This window comes from Tetrao urogallus (assembly GCF_951394365.1).
Source record: "Tetrao urogallus genome assembly, chromosome: 13".
NCBI lineage: Eukaryota > Metazoa > Chordata > Aves > Galliformes > Phasianidae > Tetrao > Tetrao urogallus.
Genome location: NC_136826.1, coordinates 14,432,150 through 14,452,047, shown reverse-complemented (window position 1 = coordinate 14,452,047; position 19,898 = coordinate 14,432,150). Strand labels below are relative to the sequence as shown.

The following is a 19,898-nucleotide window of genomic DNA, read 5'->3' as shown; positions in this document are numbered from 1 at the left end:
TTTGTTTCCCCTATAAAACATATAAGCATTAAAATTTCCTTTGAAGAGCAAAAGTGGTCTTTTTCTTAGTTGGAAAGCAAATTCTTATCAGCAGTGAATGCTGTGAAATGTTTTTGTTTCGTATTCCACAAAGCATAGGAGAGAGAGAGAAAGAGAGAGAGAAAAAGAGAGAGAGAGAAAGATCTGGACACCTCTTCTCCGAGATTTAATCCGCAGTTATGTTTGCTGGCTATCCAAGTGCCTTGTGATATGCACAAGCATATTCTACATTATTGGGGTATATCCTTTGACAACCAGTAGATCTAATGGCTGATAAACGAGTGACCTATGCAAGTTCGGTGGCTTGTCCTGGGCAATTGAACATTTGGATGAAAGACTGCTAGTAAGAATTCAACTGCATCCAGAGGTAAGGTTCTGTTTAGAGAGCACTTGGCTTGCCTTAACCTGGCTACGTTGATTCGTTTTGGCTCATGGATTTACCCCCATTTAGCACTCCTGAAACACTTCTGCTCTTTGTTGGGGTCCCACTTCCAGATCTTGAGAACTCTGTGAGATCGTGGAGAGAAGGCTCTTTGTACATGGCCACTGCAAAGCAAAAGAGAGGCAGCACATCAGCATGCAGTACAGACACTTGGTGCAATGTCCAGCTACTAAACGTCCAGATTTTTCATTCCGCAATGAGCAACATAAGGAGTGAATTAAAAAAATACAGCTTCCATTTAGAACACCCTAAGAAATTCCAAGCTCCTCTTAAAGGGAATGACATTTTAGAGAGGGGAAAAAAAACCAAACCCTAGTTACCTTTTCTCCCAGTTAAATCACCCACCTACCCACTGCGCTTGCAAAGCTTTGCAAGATAGATGTGAGCTGATATAAATCAGCATTTCCTTACTAATGGTGAAAGAGCACTGCTAACAGCTGTGATCTGGCCTATTACTTGTGTATACAGACCAAGCTGAAGAGTGTGAAAATGGTTTTTCAGCCTTCTGCTTCCTTTGCATTCATACACATAAATGAAAATCAACCTCAGCGTCAGTTGCCTAAAAGCTGCTCCTAAATGTAGATTGCCAAGCTAGTCTGGAACCCACCCAAGGCTGTGCACCTTAGAAATATCCCCTCTGATTCCAGAATGACACTGCCTTAAAAGGTGTCTTAACAGCGTAACCCAGAAGTGAAGAGCCCACAAAGGAGGAGCTCGTGGAAGCTTTTTCAGGAGAACACAACCATGAAGATATTTTCTCACTTTGCATTAACCAAAGAAGAATCCGAGTCTGAGCACAGCACTGATTCAGATGCTCCAGGGATGACTCCTGGCTTTTATTACACAGCAACATATGTATGCCACATGCATTATTACCTTTAATGTCACATGATGATGCCACATTAATTGTGGTTAAATAAGCACTGCACACTGCAGCTTTATCCCAGACAAAAACAGACAAATATCCTGTAATACATAGCACAGATTGACGAGATATACAGCAAGTTGGTAATGGCTGTGTAAATGCTTGGGCTATTCCAAGCAAAGCCTTCATTAGATGTAACAGAGATGCTATGGAATGTGGGCACAAAGAAACTAATGTATATATCTAGTTAGATGAGAGGAAGACAGAAGTAATGTAGAGAAGCATAAAAAATAGCAGGTTAGACTGAGAGCATGTTACAGAATATTATACCTTTGTTATATAGTTAGCTGTACCCTTCAAATATGTATGCACGGCAATTAAACATCCCTGACAACACAAAGTCAATTCAGGTAGATGGAGCAAAGCCAACAAATTACCTTTTAATGGTTTTGGAAGAAAGTGTGCTGCAGGTTTATTTTTCTTCACGTGGTTTCCTTTCATTATTTCTCCTTCCTTGTTAAGACCCAAATACCAACCCCGGCCAGACTGTTGCTGTCTATAGATCATTGAAGAATATGTTACGTAGTAGTTTTCAAATACTGATTCTTTGAACTTGCATTCAGGTGTAAAATGTTCCTGCAAGAAAGTAAAAGATCAATACGTGCAATGCAGAGTCTCCCATCAGTTAATACAAAAGAATCCAATATTAATTGCTTTTCTGACAATTAAAAGAACATACCTCCTACCCTCTGCTATCCAATTTAGAACACTGGCCCTAGAAGTACTAACAACAGACATGAATCCCATGAAACGACACCGCGAGCAGCTCAAAGTAGCAGAATAAAATCTTTTTGAACACTGAGCAAAAAGTCTAAGTGAAGAAATAACGATTGATGCAACTAAAGGCTATCTGGTAGGCATGGTCCTGATGGCAGCCCCATGGGGCCTGCTGCAGTCCAGCTTTGCAGGCAAATAGCACGGCCACATAATGCCTCTGTGCATTAACTTCTGGCCTTAACTGCCCAGGAGGAGAGCGCAATAAAAATTCAAAGCCAGGCTATGATGAGTAAATGGTTTTTTACTAACCCAGCAATATTAAGGCAGCTTGTAGCAGCTGCTTCTTTGCTCTAAGCTTTGCTCTTCCTCTGCTCAGTGCATCATCTGCTGTCAGAGACCCACTGCAGACATCAGCCTCTGCCTGGGGACAGGCATGAGCTAAATGGCATTGCACTTACAGCATGTACAATCAACAGTTAGCCTTCGTGTTGAATTGCACTGCTTTTTTTGAGGAGATGATACTGAGCTAACAGCTAACATAAGGAATAGCAAACCAGGAGAGAGCCTTGATCCTCTGGCTTTCACCATGCAGTGGTCTTCACTCAGTCAGTACCTTTTGGCACTATTAGCCATTTATGATAGTGATGGGTTGACGGTTGGACTGGATGATCTTAGAGGTCTTTTCCAACTTTAATGATTCAATATTTCTAAGCAGGATAGGATGCAGGCATGAAACATAGGATGGAGCTAAGACCAAAATGCCAGGCTGATGGAACCACTCCATGTCTTCCTGAGGTCTCTGGGTGCTGCAAGTTTTGTAGCAGCATAACTTTTGATGAGGTCTCAGCTATGATGTGGCACTGAGTGACAAGGATTGGTGGGCATGTTGGGGATGGGTTGATGGTTGGACCTGATGATCCTAGTGGTGTTTTCCAACCTTAATGATTCTATGATTCAGCATGATTTTATGGACCCCTAAAACCATATGGAATATGAAAGATGAAGGGCTTGGTCTGGTGATGCAGACATTATTACTATCCCAACACTGCTTATGCAGCCATGGCTGTTTGCTGGGCTTTTCTTGTGCAGGCATCTAGCTTCTGCAGAGCTGTCCTTGTGCTCAAGTATCCGGCAGCAGCACAAAGGAAAGGAAGAAAAATTGTGCCTGCATAATGATTGTAATTTTGATTTAAAATAAAAAAAATCACAGGAAATTAAATGTCTCAGGATCTTAAGATGTTCTTATCTAGTTTCTGAAATATTCTTGTATGAGAAAAAGATGGTATTTATTTAAAAAAAAAAAAAAAGTACTTTTTCTGCATATCTTCTCACATTTTGTCTTCTCACAGGAGAAAGAAAAAAATTTCTCATCCTCTGATTGGCATTTGCTTCAACAAAGAATGAGAAGTAAGCAATTTTCTTCCTTTTTCCTTCAAACTAATTGGCTGTTATTTAGTTAATTGACGATTGGTTTCAATTGCTGTCAAATGGAGACAGTCAGTGTATTTTAGCAACATTTCTAAATAAAAGCCTTCTCCCATTGTACCCTGCCCAGTGCTAGCCATGTTAACAAAGACTATTGCCAATGTATCATCCAATTAGCAGCAAAATAGAAAACTACAGTGCTCCTGACAGATGATTACAGTTTATGTACAGTAATTTGGAGCTGTTTTGGGTAAAAAAGGCCCCACTTGTGCGCAGCAGCAGAGGGGCAGATTGTAAACAGATCCACAGTGTTTACTCCAGCTCTCCTAGGAAGCAAATTAACCTCAGCACAAGCAGCAGTAGCCAACAGTCCCTCGAAGCAGATGCTAAAAAACTCATTTGCTCTTGATTTTTCTCTTGGCTGTGAGGTTCGTGGTGGAATTCACCATGAGTTTCTTGCAGCACTGCCCAAGTACAGCTGGACACTGCCTGCTCATGCCCACCAACCCAAATGGGCATCACCACAAGCACCACAGATAGCTACCGCTCCCTGCAGCAACCCGTGGCTCAGTAGTAACAACCATGGTGAAGATACCTTGTGACAAACAGTGGGATGCAGACACAGACACCATTCAATAACATGCTCAGTTACCAGGCCAAATTCCCTCCCATTTTTCCACTACTGCAGCAGACAACCTAAATGCCTTGGCACAAGCACACACTTGCTCTTCTTTACTGACCTCTCCTTAACTCCAAGGCTATGGCTGTAGCTTCAAAAAGGTGCTGCACAGTAGGAAGGGTTTTCTCCTTGCCAAATAACAGTGATCCAACATGGCTGCTCTGCTTACACCAAAATACCATGCTGCTGCTCACATTTTGCAGGTGTTTGTTCCCATCCATCACTTGCCTTTTATTTAACACAATACGATCCTTTCCAAATCATTAAAAAAAGAATGTGGAAGGGGAACTGCAGAAGAAAGCTTTCACTAAGGAATGCTGGCAGATGTGCTCTTGATTTAGGGGTACTGCAATTAAAACACAGTCTTCTGAGTTTGGCAAATGATGTGGTTCTTAGGGACATGGTTCAGTGATCCTTACTGGTTCTAGGGGTATGTTTGGACTACATGATCTTAAAGATCTTTTCCAACCTTAATGATTCATGATTCTATGTGCCAACCCAACTGGGCATGGACACGGCTCCTCTATCAGCACATCAGTTCAAAACATAGTGCAGAGCAACAGCTACACAATGGCCATTCTGTTGTCTTTGGCAATAAGTTACTTGATAGAGCATTGAGAAAGGGCAAGTTAAGGTTGGGAGATCTTCAAGAGTTCTAATTCTTGGGAGAATTCCCTTCAGCTGTCCTGAAAGGAAATATGTCTTCTATTGAAAATGAAGTGCATTCTGAGGTGTCAAATATTATGAATATATTGATACACAAAACAGAAGAGAAAATAGGTATTTGTGTGAAAGAGTATCTCAGTCTCAGCTAACCTCAGCAGTCAGGGATAATGGCACTACATGACAGTACACTGAACTCATCCAAGCCCCTCACACATGCACCCTTAACGATGAATGAATGAATGAATGAATGAATAAATAAGAGTTAAAGAAGGCGCTGGATTCACTGTAGTCGTGACTCAGCCATGCTTAAGTAAGCAGCAGGATGAACTGTCAGAAGCTGCTTCTTGACTCTGAGCTGATCAGCTGAACTACTGAAATGTTCCTGCATGAATAGTTCTGCAGCTGCATTAGATACGTGAAAAATAATTTTTTAAAAAAGGGATAATTTGGTGTATGATAACATAGTAAAAAGGCATTGTAACTTGCATTTAGAGTGGCTGTATTTCCAGGCAGCTGACTGGATTACATCTAAAATAATCCAGTCTCTTCCATACAAGAACTGCGTTATAGATCTTCCAAAGCTGAGAGCTAAAATACTGCAAAAGCAACCCTGGCATTCTACCTGCTCTAATTGTGCAAAAGCCATACTTAAGCCAAACACCATCCAAATTACCAGCCAACACAGCCACCTACACTGCAGGACTGAATATTAAACATCACGGCCTCAAATGATTGTAATACAGGAATTCAGACTCCCCATAGACAGGGAGTGTGGAACCCGCTTTAAATGAAGATATTTAAAGTTTGCAAGGTTGCATCGTGCAATGAAAGCCTCTTCTCAGGATGGCTGTACACACAGTATGCATTAGAAGGACAAAGATGCATGCTCTCTGCTATCAATTGCATATTGCATTTACATTGTGGATGCTGTCAGCAGGGAACATGACCAAATGCTTTACAGAGCAGCACGCTTAAGTCATTGGGTCAATACTGAGTTTGTTAAATTTCTGTATATTGCTACAGGTAGCATGTTTTATTGCTACCAATAGCAGCTGCCCTGAATAATCAGAAATACTTACTGAGATGGAATCAGTATTGGTGGCATGAAAAAAAAAAAAACAAAACCCACAACCAACCCAAAACTTTGAAAAGTATTTAGGAAAAGCACTGGGTATATGGAAAACTTGGAGAGTGTTCTCACATAGAATTCTATGTTCATTTTGAACATAGATTTTTTCTTTTTTTTTCTCCATATCCTTATTTCTTGCAGGACTACACCATAGCCCAGGATTCCATTCTATAATCATGAATTTTTGAAGGAGCCACTTTAAGGCTCCTGAGTAGTGATTTTCTGCACTAGTGAGCCTGCCTTTTCTTATTAAGAGATTGATGTCCTCCATCTCGGCATGTGAAGTTCCAGGGTGTGTCCCCTGTATCTTCACCCTGTAACGTGCAGTGATGCCAACAGCACAAGATGTGAATACTTCTATTTTTATGTTATCAGAACTAGCTGCTTTTAGATCACCAATGTGAGATCACTCTCTGAAGAAAGTAGCTGTTATTTCTGAAGGAAGGCCACTAAAATCTGTTTGCAACAGTGACAGCAGCTTATAATCCACCTGAAATAATTTATTCTGGATCAGATATATATGGCAGTTCCCACAGATAGGATGCAGTGCCACAAAATTGCCCTTTTTGCTTCAATTTACCTATTGTGAGGAATCCTTGTGGTTTGGGTGGGAGCAACTCACAGTGTAATTACCACGCATAGGAACGAGGAAATCTGCAATACTGTTTGCATGCAGCAAAGTGCTCAGATGTTTTGTCTATGTGGGAACCCACTTGGAAAATGCAAAGTCAAAAGTATCCAAAATCAAATTCCAGCGCATGGAACTGCCTAGGATGCTGTAATAAGCAGGAATTGATAAAGTGAAGCACAAAAACCTCAGTGGCGTAGATTTCTTTAGGACAAAGATTCCAGAAAGAATAAAATGGAGCCCAAGGAAGCTGGATTTCCAGCATCTCCAGATTGGGATTTTAGGTGGTCACTAAGTATTCTCTGAACATATGAGAAAAGCATTGAAAAGATCCTGTAATTATTCCCTTGACACTGTTCCCATGCTCAGCAAATCAAAGGCACAACTCAGGGAAAAACGCATGCAGTGAACTGAGTAGAAAACACATTAATCACATACACTGAGATTTACAGGCTGAAGTTTTGGTCTTTACTTATTTTCCTACTCCTGTCAGTGACTCAGTTGTGAAAACTCGTCCAAGTTATCTTTGCCTGGATATTTTAAGTGCCATTTGGGCACATCAATAAATACCTATTTAAAGTGTGGTGCGTCACCACTCAGCGTGCTCAGCTCATGCAGTGGATGCACTGCCTGATGACCCCAGGGAAAAGACTCAATGACTCTAAAGAGTGCTGAAATTTAATTGAGATAGGAACTATGCATGATTATATTATTGTTCCCATCTTTCGGTGACAGTTCAACCCTACAATCGTGTTGATTAAACCAAAGCTCTCCTTAGCTGGGGCAAGAGAGCTAACACATGATACATACAAAAAGATGTCACACTTCAGAATAATGCAGAGGAAATATATCTTCTTAGTGTACATCTACAGTGATGTTTAAATGTTCTGCAAGATGCCCTGGAGAATGCCTCACAGATGTCAAGGCACATGCCCCATTCCTAAACTGGTCCATAGAGTTATGAGGTATAATTTACTTGGTCTGAATACGAAAGAACATCCACTTTGCCCCTAAACGCATTAGCACTGAGATGAGCATGTGCACCTCTAATGATCCTGGATCCATAGAATAGAGAGTTGAACTAGATGACCTTTAAAGGTCTCTTTCAACTCAAATGATTCTATGAAACCCCTGCAGTTTCCTGAATGATCACTACATAAATATTTTAATGTCTTATAATGCTTGCATTTGCCCTTTTTAAAATTTCTGTGGCTTTAGGGTACCAGTCTTTCCAGTCCTAATTGAAAATCAGTGAAATTCTAGTAAGGTAGAAAGAAACTAGTCTCTAAACACTGCCTACTTTGTAAGACTTGGGAAGGTTCACGAAGCAGTAAGCACCCAGGGGGTTATCTTAGGGCTGAAAGCCAGACTGGAAGAGAAGAGCAGCATATGTAAGAAAGCCCTACTACCTAGAAGCTGTTTTTTCATCACATCTAGTTCTTCTTGCTTTACACGTACAGCAAAATCTCTACACAAAGTCTACGTATAAATCTGTTTTTAAAGCTGTTCTTTCTCTTTAGAAAGAGAAGTCTCTTGACACTAACATACATAGCCTCTGGGTAAGGTAGTCTCCAGTTACTAAAAAAAAAATGGGAGATGGAACTACTCTGCTTATGCTCTCTGTGCTTCTACACTCTGATCTCATGTTCTTCTCTGGGTATGTGCTGCCAACATTCTCTGGACAGTGACTTTGCCAGACCTATCTGATCTGCAGCAGCTTCCCATGGTCCCTCTCCCAAGTGACAGAGTCAAGCAGATGAACTGAAGCAGGGTGAATCCTGCTCCCACCCAAGGCTGGAGCCCTCTCCTCCCAGCAGGTTCAGGATTTCCCCAGAGCACTTTGTCCTTCTCATCATTCTCCTAAGCTCATTATCTTCACTTCTTGTAACAGCAGCTTCCATGGCTGAACTCAGCACTGCGGAAAACATATTTAAAATGTGTCCATTGTTGTTTTTCACAATAAGCAAACTACTTTTTTTTTTTTTTTTTTTTTATTATTTAATATATAGCTTTCTTCTCTCCAATTTTAATTTTGGAAAACAGCACATAAAATTACCCAGTGTGCCTCTTCTGTGCCATTCATTACCTCCCAGCTCTCTATCATGTCTCTGCTTATTCATCTCTTGTCTTAACTAAGCGGACCTAATCTTTTTAAATCTCTCCTCATATGAAAAGTTCTCTGTGCCTCTAATCATTTTCATTACCCTTCACTGAATCCTTTCAATTTTTTCCCCTCTATCATTTCCAGAACTGAAACACAACATTCAAAAAGAGGCTGTACCACTGAGTTGTATAACGGAGGTAGAGATATTTCCAGTCACTGGTCTTATGACAAAGTAAAATGGTCTTTACTGTTCAGCCTCATTATGTGCATTCGTACAAAAGTTCTCTATCTTTTAAAGTTGTGTCTCTGATAAATACAGTCCAATTTTATGGTGTTTCTGACCTTCTGATCCATCAGTGCAACCAAACTTAAAAATTAAAGGAGCGGTGATGGAAGCAGAAGGCAGATAGGACCTCTTTTCTTCCCCTAGAAGTAGAGCAGAAAGCCCCAAAAATGCTAGCAACCTATTTTAGAACACAGCCATTATTTCACAGATAACCTGCCAGCCATTGCAATCAGATTTCTAGCACTTATAATTGACATCAAATTCTGCTATTGTCAAATCTCTCTGACACAGCTGTTGTGCAGTGTCCTCAGCTTACACGCGCCATGCACTACTTTAAAAATACATAAGTCCAAGTTGAAAAAGTCCTTTTAAAGTACCGAGACTGTGCTCTGCTCCCAGTTAAAGACAGCCTTGCAGCACCTCACTTGTTTTAATGGCCAACCCGCTGCCATTTGTTGCCCTGATGAGGCAGTGATACGCAAACCCAAAGGGAGAGCCAGCAGCAGGCAATGAGCAGCTCTGAGGTGCAAAGCACAAGCAGCTTGCTCAAAACAAGGCAGATGTGGTGCCTCCTGAAAATGGCACAAAGAGACATCAGCCTGTCATGGCCCAGCCATCTGCAAGCTGGCAAGAACAGCTGACAAAGAAAACACAATCCCATCCCAGTAGCCCTTTTACACAATTACACTTGCATTCATCTACATGACTGCTGCCACTGGGGGAATCCCATGCTGCTGCTGGGGCTGCAGAGTCCAGGGCAGCACTGCAGGTTAATTTGTTCCTAGAACAAGGTAACGTGGCTGGCATTTGTTAAATATCACCTGGGAGCACAGGGCAAGAAGGGCAGTATGACCTTTCTGTGTGCTGGGGCCTTACCACCCCAAAGCACAGTTTCCAGTTATATGGGATATGCAGCAGGTTGGGATAAGGCAAGTCCAGCAGGATGGATGGGTAGCAATGCTGCACCAAACACTGCCCTCCTACTCACATCAGTCAGTTAATTGGAAGAGTGTGGGATTTACTGCTCCAGCCTAGATATAGGACATCAGCCCTGGGATAAGGAGATGGAAGAAATCTCCTTCAGACTGTCAGCCACGAATTCATGCAGATTTATCTGAGGGTGCTGAAGAAACAATAATCTAATCACTGTTTGCTGCAGGCTCTAAATCTGTTTGGTTAATTACAAGCCAGGACATTACCCTTTTAGCAGCGGGTGCTCCTTGAATACTACAGGAAAAAGAGAAAAAAAAAAAGTCTCCTTTTTTGGGGAGGGGGGCAGGGCAGCTGAGCAAGAAACAGAACAAGTGCTACAGTTCTTCCGCTGGGGGAAGGTGACAACAGGGAATGCTGCTTCTGTGGCAATCTGTAAGCCAGTTGACAGACTGTATGGCCACTGGGAAAATAAAATAAAATAAAATCAATGTGGAAGTGATCCCTGCATCCTCCACTGCTGTGGGAAGGAGCCATTCTGATGTCAAACATGTGGAGGCAGAGCTCATCCCAAGCTCAGCTGGGAGCCCCCTGTATCTCCATTCTCACTGACACTACAGAAAAAAGATGGGACCTGCCCCCAGGAAGCGCTTGGGGACAGATGCTGCTGAGTGAGCTCTTTTTCTGCATACCAGAGATTGCCTCTGCTCACTGCCTGTGAGGAGCTGCGAATGTAAGATAAACAACAGCACGAGCTGCAGGAGAAGAAATAATGCAGTGTTGCATCAAACAGCTCCTTGCTTCCCTGTCAGCCTGGAGTCTGTTCTGCACAAAGCCCTGCCATTTGGCCTGTATATTTTATTAATATATATGCATATTGATGGCATCAAGGGTTAGCCAATCCTTTGGCAGTCAGCAGCATCTTCTTAGGCCCCAGCTCTCAGACAAGGCATTTGTCCTGTCTGCCACTGTTTGGTGTGCAGCCTGCACTGCTCTCAGATGGTTGCCTTGCCTGAAGGGCCCCACCTGCACCAACCAACTGCCAAGCTTAAGAAGCAAAATGCTCTGCAAAGAACCGAATGCAGCAGTCTTTAGATTGGCTTTACACACCAAATTAGCACTAAGCATGGAATAGAATCATTACGGTCAGAAAAGGCCTCTAAGATCACCAGGTCACAGGTTCAAGGACTTGGTTGACTCCAACCTAACGACCAAAGCAGCATCTTTGTATAACCAAATGGTAATGAGACCTTTTCAAACAAGCTTGATTTATTGCAATCCATTTATTCATGAATGCTATGGATGGATGTTTCTCAAACTTCAGTAGTTTGACAGTGCCAGGGCATTACTGGCAGGCAAACCTGCTTCTTGATATAGAGCGGCGATGCTCTTTGGAATTCCTCTGCCCTGAAATTATGCTATTTATTGAGCATATGCTGCTAAGAGGATCTCAGAGGGATTTTTGTATTAGATGGCAACCTAATTGTGGGATTTGAGGGATTTCAGATGTCAAAAAAAAGCTTTAAAAAACACGATTATCAAGGATTATACAAGGAAGATGAGATCTCCGACTGACCCTTTAGCGAGAATTGATTCTGACTGGAAGAAAACACTTGTTTCATCAGGAGAAAGCCCCACCAAGAAAGGATAATTACACAGAGGACAGATAGAATTTCTCTCTGTAATTGACACACATTCCCTCCTCTAATCAACACTTTGAGGGTTGGATTAATAGAAACTCACATTAAAAGGAGTTTTCCAGCACACTACACATGAAAAACCTCAGCAGAGCCCAACATGCTCTGCAGCAGACACAGGTAACAGAAGCACACATGCCTGTAATATAGCAAAAGCATTAAATGCTTTAGCATTTAAAGCACAGCACTGCTCTAATGAGCAAGCTGGCACCATGCTGCTTGAGGAATGGGTGGCTTCATACATTTCCAGGAATGCAGCCACCTCCATCTTCAGCAGAACCTTGGGAAGAGCCCAGACCCAGCACTGGGGAAATGTCCCTGCAAACATCACAGCTGTGTCCCAAATATATTTTTTTGGTGTATGTATCATTGCTACTCAACAGGGACACCCAGAAAGCACAAAAGGCAGAAACATTTCTAATGCTTCACTTCATGGTCTGGCTAGCCAATAAAAGCAAAAGACCAGGCTGAATGCTACATGTCCTCCTAACACACCTCAGTGAAGGTAAGGGTGCAAACCTTTTTCCAGCAGTGATTTATGGGAAGCTTTCTCTAGAACAGGCTAATAGGAACTCCTCTCCTTCTAAGAGACAGCCGGAGCCAAAGCACAGAGATAAGCCTATAAAGCTTTGTTTTCCTCTTCTCTCCCATGCGACGATATAGACTTTGCAATGGTCTGTCATTCAGTGATTCCGTGTCTCACTCCTGCTGCCCCTGGGCTGTGTGACCGATGATTCTGGAGCCAGACTGTTGGGAGACACAGGGCTGCTGTTGTCTGAGCGGCAGAGGAGACACGGATCCCTGCTAAAGCTAATTTAAACCTGGAAGGCACCCAGATGTCTCAGGGAAGGGTGCAATTTAAAACCCGAACCTAAGATAGCCTGGGCTACAATCACAGATTTCTGGGAAATCAGCATGGAACAGCTGCTCCATGAGCCAAGCCCTGCAGACCTTTGCATTACAGCATTTTGAGAGGCGAGCTGTTGCCATTCTGAGTTATCTCACAAAGGAAAAAAAAAAAAACATAAATGATGCAGCAAAACAGCAAATGCAAAGTGTGACTAAACGAGCACTCCCTGGCTGCACCAGCAAGTCACTCAGATTCCCCGAGAGCTCGAGTCAAGGAACATTTAGCATCTGAATCCCAAAGAGGAATCTGAGAAGCAAGTCCAAAGCTTCTCAAGACTACCAGCATTTTTCCTTGAGAATCTAAACTGCCTTGGATCTGTCCTGCTGCTAAAATCTGGTTATCTCGTTTCCAAGTCAGCAGATACAAGCTGGCTGCAGCCAGCCAGAGAGCAGAGAGCAAAACCATCCTGCAGTTGAAAGCAGAAAGGTGAGCCTGTCCATCTGAAAAGGTGATCGCCTTCCCACTTACCCACCAGGTGACCTTCCATTTCACTGTCTAGAAGCAGCCCTTTGTTTCTGTAAGATGACAAGCAGCAAAAAAGGGCTGAGGGAAGAAGGTGCAGCAAGGGAAGGATTCAAGGGAAACGCTGCTGAATCTGATCTGAGTCTGCACAAAGACCCTGCTCTGCTAAAGGGTTTGCTAAGTGAGTTCATGAAACAGAGTACTGAGTAGAAGAGAATTTCTGTCTGCTCTCTTCCAAGCCAAGGAGGTTTGCCCCAGATCAGCCCTGGCATCAGCAGCCTGTCTATTGAAACAGAAAGAAATTACCTCGGGTACATGGAAGATATAGTTTTCACTCTGAAATATTTACAGGGATTTCTTTTTCCTTCTCTGGAACAGCCCCTAAACCTTACAGTCTTATTTTGGCAAAGCTCCCAATGAAATGAATCACGACTTTGCTTGAGCTAGAGCTCCAGGACTGAGCTCTGAATTATTAAAAGGGAACGATATGTAAGAATTTATGTCAATTTTCAAAACAGTCCAGCAAAGGTAGAGAAAAACCTCTTTGAAACTAGCAGAAGGTACGCAGTTGAACTCCTAGTCTGCTTTGAAATCTCAGCACTAGCTTTTTAGTGAGACACAGTGCCTTTTAAACCTCATATTTTAATCATCAGACTTCTGAACAATGCAGAACTCTTGCCTTGCTGCTTTGGTTCAAATACAGCCTTCCCCATTATGGGTTCTGCAGTGTAAGTGAGCCCCTTGTATCACAAGCTGACATTCTCCTGGCAGGGAAGCCAAAGGCTCCTTTCCTTCTTCCTGCAAAATAATCTGCTCTAGGAATAGGTGAATATAACTTCCCAATGCAGCTTGTCAATATCCCTCCTTGTTCCCACATGGCAGGTCCAGAGAGTCAGGTGAACACCAAATACTGCTTTACGCATTACATCAGCATCAGTAAAATTAGCTTTGAGTATGGCAGCAGTTGTAGCTCATCAGGTAACTAACTCTTCCCTGGGTTTGGGCTTTAGTCCATGCCACTTGTGCAGCTACACAAGCTGGGGATGGAAACCCACTTCCCACATTTACTTAATTCAGCAACATCACATAAAAACCATCACCTGGGCAGCACCTTTTGTTACTTTTTAATAATATCTTCATAATCTTGTACACAATATTTTTCATAATTATTCATATCTAGCTTTGCCTAGGATATCTGAGTGCAAATTAATTGAGTGCACAGATTGTTTTCTTTCTGTAGGATGTAAGAGTTTGGCTGCTGGCACCTCATCTTTATAAACTCAGATTGGTGAAACTCAGCTCTTTGCTTCAGCATATCCTATCACTGGATGCTTATTGTTGAAAGGCAGCTTCTGTCAGAGCTGAAAACACAACCACAGAATACAAACTGTAAAATGATGTGGAAGAAAAAGATTAATTTCTTCCCCTAGACACTGCACAGCCATTACCTGTTTTTGAATGGCATTTCCAATTCTACACTGGGAACTGCTAAAGCATTTACATAAGAATGCAAAAATGCACACATTATCACTGCAGGAAGCACTTAAATTTTAAGATAATTATATAGTATGGAAGCGATTTCAAAGGACTCAAACAAAATAACAACTAATTCTAGAGAGTCACCCTTTAAGATGATTATTACTCTGCACTACTGCTGATCTCTGACTAAAAAAATCCTTCTCTTTACAATTATATGCACATTATAAATTCCTACTTTGTTCTTCCACCATTCAGCTCCTACAGCTGCTGCTGCTGCTGACAAATCCACATTATTTGAGAGCTTAACCAGACAGCCAAATAGTCGCACTGGGAGCAGAGGTGAGCCACCACTGCATGCTCAGGTGCAAGCCTCCCTCTGCTCTTGCCTTATGCTGAGTCCTCTTGTTTTAAGGCTGCTTGAGTTGAACCTGAGGTAGTAAATAGTAAATAACCTCAGGCATGGGGACACCGGCATGTCCTGTGTTGGAGGAACATGATGTAGAATGGAGTCTTGATGCAGGCAGAGAGTTTGCAACAGGGATGCCATTGAGTGCTTATTCTTCTCTGCACAAACTACTACTAGATTTGTTTGGTCAGCAGAGTTCCAGGCAGAAAATCACATCTAAACTAAGGAAACTCAATTGTGTCCAGGGAGAAGTGCACTTGTATAGAGGAAAACCTTCTGCCCCAGCAGTGTCTTCTGTTCCCTATCCCCACTGACACCCTTTATGAAATCATAGTCATTCAAGTTGGAAGGGACCCTTAAAGGACACCTAGTCAGCTCCGGTTCCTGTCCCTTGCCCCATAGCTGCCATCCTCCTCTCTTTCCTTCCCCCCCAGAGAGAAAGGAGGAAAACAAACAAACAACCAAAAAAAAAACATTCTGCCTAGGTCTTTTGCTAAAGGAAAACTCAGGTGGAGAAAACCTTATTTACCGAATCCTAATATGTTTTTATCGAATATCTGCAGAGATATTTGCAGGAACTCATGCCAAAGAGAAATATTTGCTTCTCTCTCCTCCCTCCCAGCAAGGATAAAGTGTAAAAGATAAATCTCTTGTCTCAGATATTACAGAGACAGAAGTAATTCCCATCCCAAGACTCAGTTTAAATGCATTTTCCAAGCCTAATTCTTCAAAACAAGTGCAGTGATAGAGCTGAAATTTTCCCACAGACTTCAGCCTGAAAGGGAAAACTGATAGATTTTAAATTAACCAGTTTATTCTGACACAGTATGGAACAGCTGAAAATAGTATCTGGTACTGGGAAGCATCATGCAACTTCCTGAAAGGTGTGGCTATGTTTCATACAACTATCTTGAGACAACCAAAGAGTCTGAGGTCTGAACAAAGCAGGACTGTTTGCCTGGCAATAGGGTCCCTGTGGAAATTTAATAGGCTTGCACTACAGACTAGAATTTCGTACAGACTTGGCACAGATTCCTGTCCACTAAATAACACTCTACATGAGCAGAATGCCACCAGCCTATGCAAGATGCCTCACAGATTTATGTGAGGCTTTGTCACATAACTTCAAGCAGGTCAATGCAGGGCAGTATGTATTCATGGCAGTTATTTAAATCAGGCAGAATTACTGTCTCTTTTTTTATGGTCAGCTGGGCTAGCCTTGCCACTGTGCTCCTGAGACTTTCAGGTAGAGGAAGAAAGTGATAAGAAGCCTCACATGCATCAAGATCAATGGGTGGACGAGGTCCCATTTCCCCAAACTAAAGAGGAGCTGAGCCAGCCCCAGGCAGAAATCACTTTCCCTCCTGTTTTTCCCCATGGATAAAGTCCCCCCCTATATCCAATTTCCTGTTACAAAACAGCAGTGATATCAACTGTGAGGAGTAATTAATGTTTGCACTCCATTGTGAAAATGAAGACTACTCAGTAGTATCTGAATGTAATCACATCTACACAGCTGAAGTGTGCTTAAAAAAAAAAAACAAAACTTTAAGATATTCAGCTTTCTTGCTCACGGCAGCAGTCAGTAGAGGTAGCAACCAGGGATGGGAAGGGCCGAATTATTTCTGCAGACAGAAAAATGATTAAATAATTTTTAAATTTTTTAAATTTTTTTCTGTAATAGTTGGTGTGAATTACACCAACAACAGAGCTTGTAATCCAACTATCTCATGATGTATAAGGTCACTCATCATTGAGAGTTTTAACATGATACCTCTGAAATACAATTAAGTATGGTTCAGTGATTTACTAATAACCTAGCTTTACAAGACAGGCAGAGATGTAATGCAGAACTGGTCCACCCTCCCATTTTAATTCTTTTGCCAAAAAAAAAAAACACCAAAACCCACAAAACTTTGAAGTGATATTTTTGAAGATGTATCACCACATTAAAGATCAAGACAGTGGAACTGGAGATTTCTAACGGAAAGAAACTCAATGATTTTGCTCAAACCAGATGAACAATGACAAAGAGAATCTGTTAGGATGGGGACTGTACTGCATAAACCACCTCTAAAACCCACCAGAAAATTCTCTGTATTTTTAACATCTCTAACTGATGTTTCACATGTAATGTAACATTGAAAGACTGGGGGGGAAAAGGAGGGTGAAAAAGGGGGGCAAAAAAACCAGACAGTTGGAGTCCATTTTTCTTTTCAGCAGCAGCTTCAGTGCTCGGGATAAACTCATGGAATCACAGAATCATAAAATGGCCTGGGTTGAAAAGGACCTCAAAGGTCATCTATCTAGTCTCAATCCCTCTGTTATGTGCAGGATCACCAACAACCGGCTCAGAGCCACATCCAGCCTGGCCTTGAATGCCTCCAGGGTTGGGGCATCCACAACCCCTTTGGGCAACCTGTTCCAGTATGTCACCACTCTCCTAATATCCAACCTAAATCACCCCATCTCTGTTTAAAACCATTCCCCCTTGTCTTACCACTATTCACCCTCGTAAACAGCTGTTCCCCTTCCTGTTTATATGCTCCCTTCAAGTACTGGAAGGCCACAACGAGGTCTCCCCAGAGCCTTCTCCAAGCTAACCAATCTCAGTTCCCTCAACCTTTCTTCATAAGACAGGTGCTCTAGCCTTCTCATCACCTTAGTGCCCTCCTCTGGACTCGTTCCAAAAGCTGTAAATACTAGGTGACTTAGGAAGGTGATTCTCATGGTTAGTTCCCTACTTCTTACTATGATATTGGAACTGGGACTTGTCTGCAGCACATCCCAGTGCTCGGATGGTATTTTTTCATAAACCACTTCAAGAAGGAAGAAATGGAAAGCAAGTTCTTACACATTTTGCCCAAGGCCAATGGGGAAATCTATCTGCCAGCGTAGATTAAAACCCAAGAATGACTCTTTCACACCACTGTATTTAGTACAGACTTCTGCTGTCTTCCTGTTGGTACCAAGCTCTCCTGCACACTGAGACAGACAAGTTTGGCTTACCAGTTTTTAGACTTGTACAAAATTCTTGTTCTTTCATTACTATACCCTTCAACATTGCTCTGTCTTTTGCCTTTTCAATAACCCTTCCCAAGCTCCCCTTGGGAAGCTGCACAAAATATTTAGCTACGACTTGGGGAAGAGCATCCAGTCTTCCTTTCACTTCTTCATTGAGAGATCAAGACAGTGGAACTGGAGATTTCTAACGGAAAGAAACTCAATGATTTTGCTCAAACCAGATGAACAATGACAAAGAGAATCTGTTAGGATGGGGACTGTACTGCATAAACCACCTCTAAAACCCACCAGAAAATTCTTCATTGAGAGATGAGAGGGATGGCCACATCTCCCTGAGCTGCTAGACTCACCCAGGCAAAGAGACTCTGTTTGAATTATTGCTTTCTGGAGCGTGTGTTTCTGTAACAACACCGCAGTCACCTTTGCCTGCGTTGTGCAACTGCAGGTGCTGAAAAAGCAGGGAACTTTGGGGGATATTTTTAGTTAACAAAGCCTGTTCCACCTGAAGCTGGCAGCACTGCACTAACCACTGATTGGCAAGCTGTTGGCACGGGTACCCGGCTGACAAAAGAAAGCAGAGCTACATCAACAGCTAGGCGCTACCACAGCTCTAAGAATTAATTAGGTACTGTGCACTGGGACACTCTGTCCATGGCCAAAAAGAGTCCATAGTGGTGTTGGTGGGGAATCTTGTGGGAAGGTCTGTTGTTGATCATTATACATCAGCGAAACATGGTTAACGCGCATCAGCAACTGCATGCTGCACCAGTTAAGGTACAGAGCTACAGTAAGTCAAGTGCTTTATTTGTGTAATTACAAGGAACCGATCCCTGGGGGTCATGTAAGTAATTCAGTGCACTAGCTAAAAATGAGCTTTCTGAGAACATTTACACTGGTAGAATCTGATGGGATGCAGAGTTCTGGAAAATAAATGCCAAAGGGGATGAAAACACAGCTAAAGCTAATTTATTTTTTAAATCAAGTGAATATTCACATTCTTTCCCCTTTTCTCCCCGCCTTGTATTTGCTCAGCTTTAATGAATAGCTTCTTTGCTGCTTCATTTAGTCTCTTCCATTTTGGGGAATATATCTGAAGTTGGGGAATGTTATCTGAGGCTCATCACAATTGACAAGGAGTGAAGAGCAGCACACAAAGCTGCACTGCACTGCGCACAGAAAAAACTTTTGTCCATTACCTGAATGGACAGCTTCTAAAAAAAATAACCTCCGTTATTAATCACCTTGTGTCAAATGATGGAGTGACAAGAGAGAAAATTTACCTCAGCAATAACTCAGCTCTAAAGGTATATACAGAGGAGGAGGAAATTGGGTTGTTGCAGATACAGCAATAACATCATGAAGCAAAATCCAATATTGGAAGTGATAAAAGTTTCCCATTCCAATATTCCTCTGTGACAACTATGAAAGGCTACGCACAAGAACAAGGAAAAAAAGATTAAAGGTAGCATCAGTTAAAAAAAAATAAAAACGCCTTCCTCAAAAGCAAGAAGATCAGAGCTTTTGGGAAACTTGCACAGATACCAATCTCAGTGACACGCGCTTTTAGTCCTCCCCACTTTATGTTGCTAAACGTTCTGCAAAGCTGATTAAGAGAGATCCCAGCCCAAGGGCTGCCTCCCCCCACTGTTGAGCTACCCTTGTTCCCACCGGCCTGGAAAAACACCAGGTAAGTGAGGGCACACAGGGCATTAAGGTGGCAGCGGTGCTGACAAGGCAAGCCAGAAACAAAACGGGTGCAGCAGTGACATGTTTTCTAACAGCAGTGACAGAACTTAATAAGCAAGCTATTCTTAAGTTTTGATTTGAGTTGTATATAATTAGGTAATGTGGGTGTTGAGTGATAAAACCCACAGGAAAAACATAAATTAGAAACAATTTTTTTTTTTTTTTTTTTTTTTTGCATATTTCACACTAAATGGCATGACCTAT

The 19,898-nt window shown here is 42.1% G+C and overlaps 1 protein-coding gene across 3 annotated transcripts in view; it reads right to left on the bottom strand.

The window, feature by feature from the left end:
- Positions 1 to 448: 448 nt before the first annotated feature.
- The window catches only part of FGF13 (fibroblast growth factor 13), a gene marked incomplete at both ends in the record, with an annotated part of 212,833 nt that continues 193,383 nt past the window's right edge, over positions 449 to 19,898 (bottom strand). For all 3 annotated transcript variants that reach the window (XM_079542031.1, XM_079542033.1, XM_079542032.1), the window contains 2 exons: positions 449 to 585; positions 1,784 to 1,982. In XM_079542031.1, coding sequence (XP_079398157.1) covers positions 449 to 585; positions 1,784 to 1,982 — 336 coding nt within the window. The remainder of the gene's footprint in view (positions 586 to 1,783; positions 1,983 to 19,898) is intronic.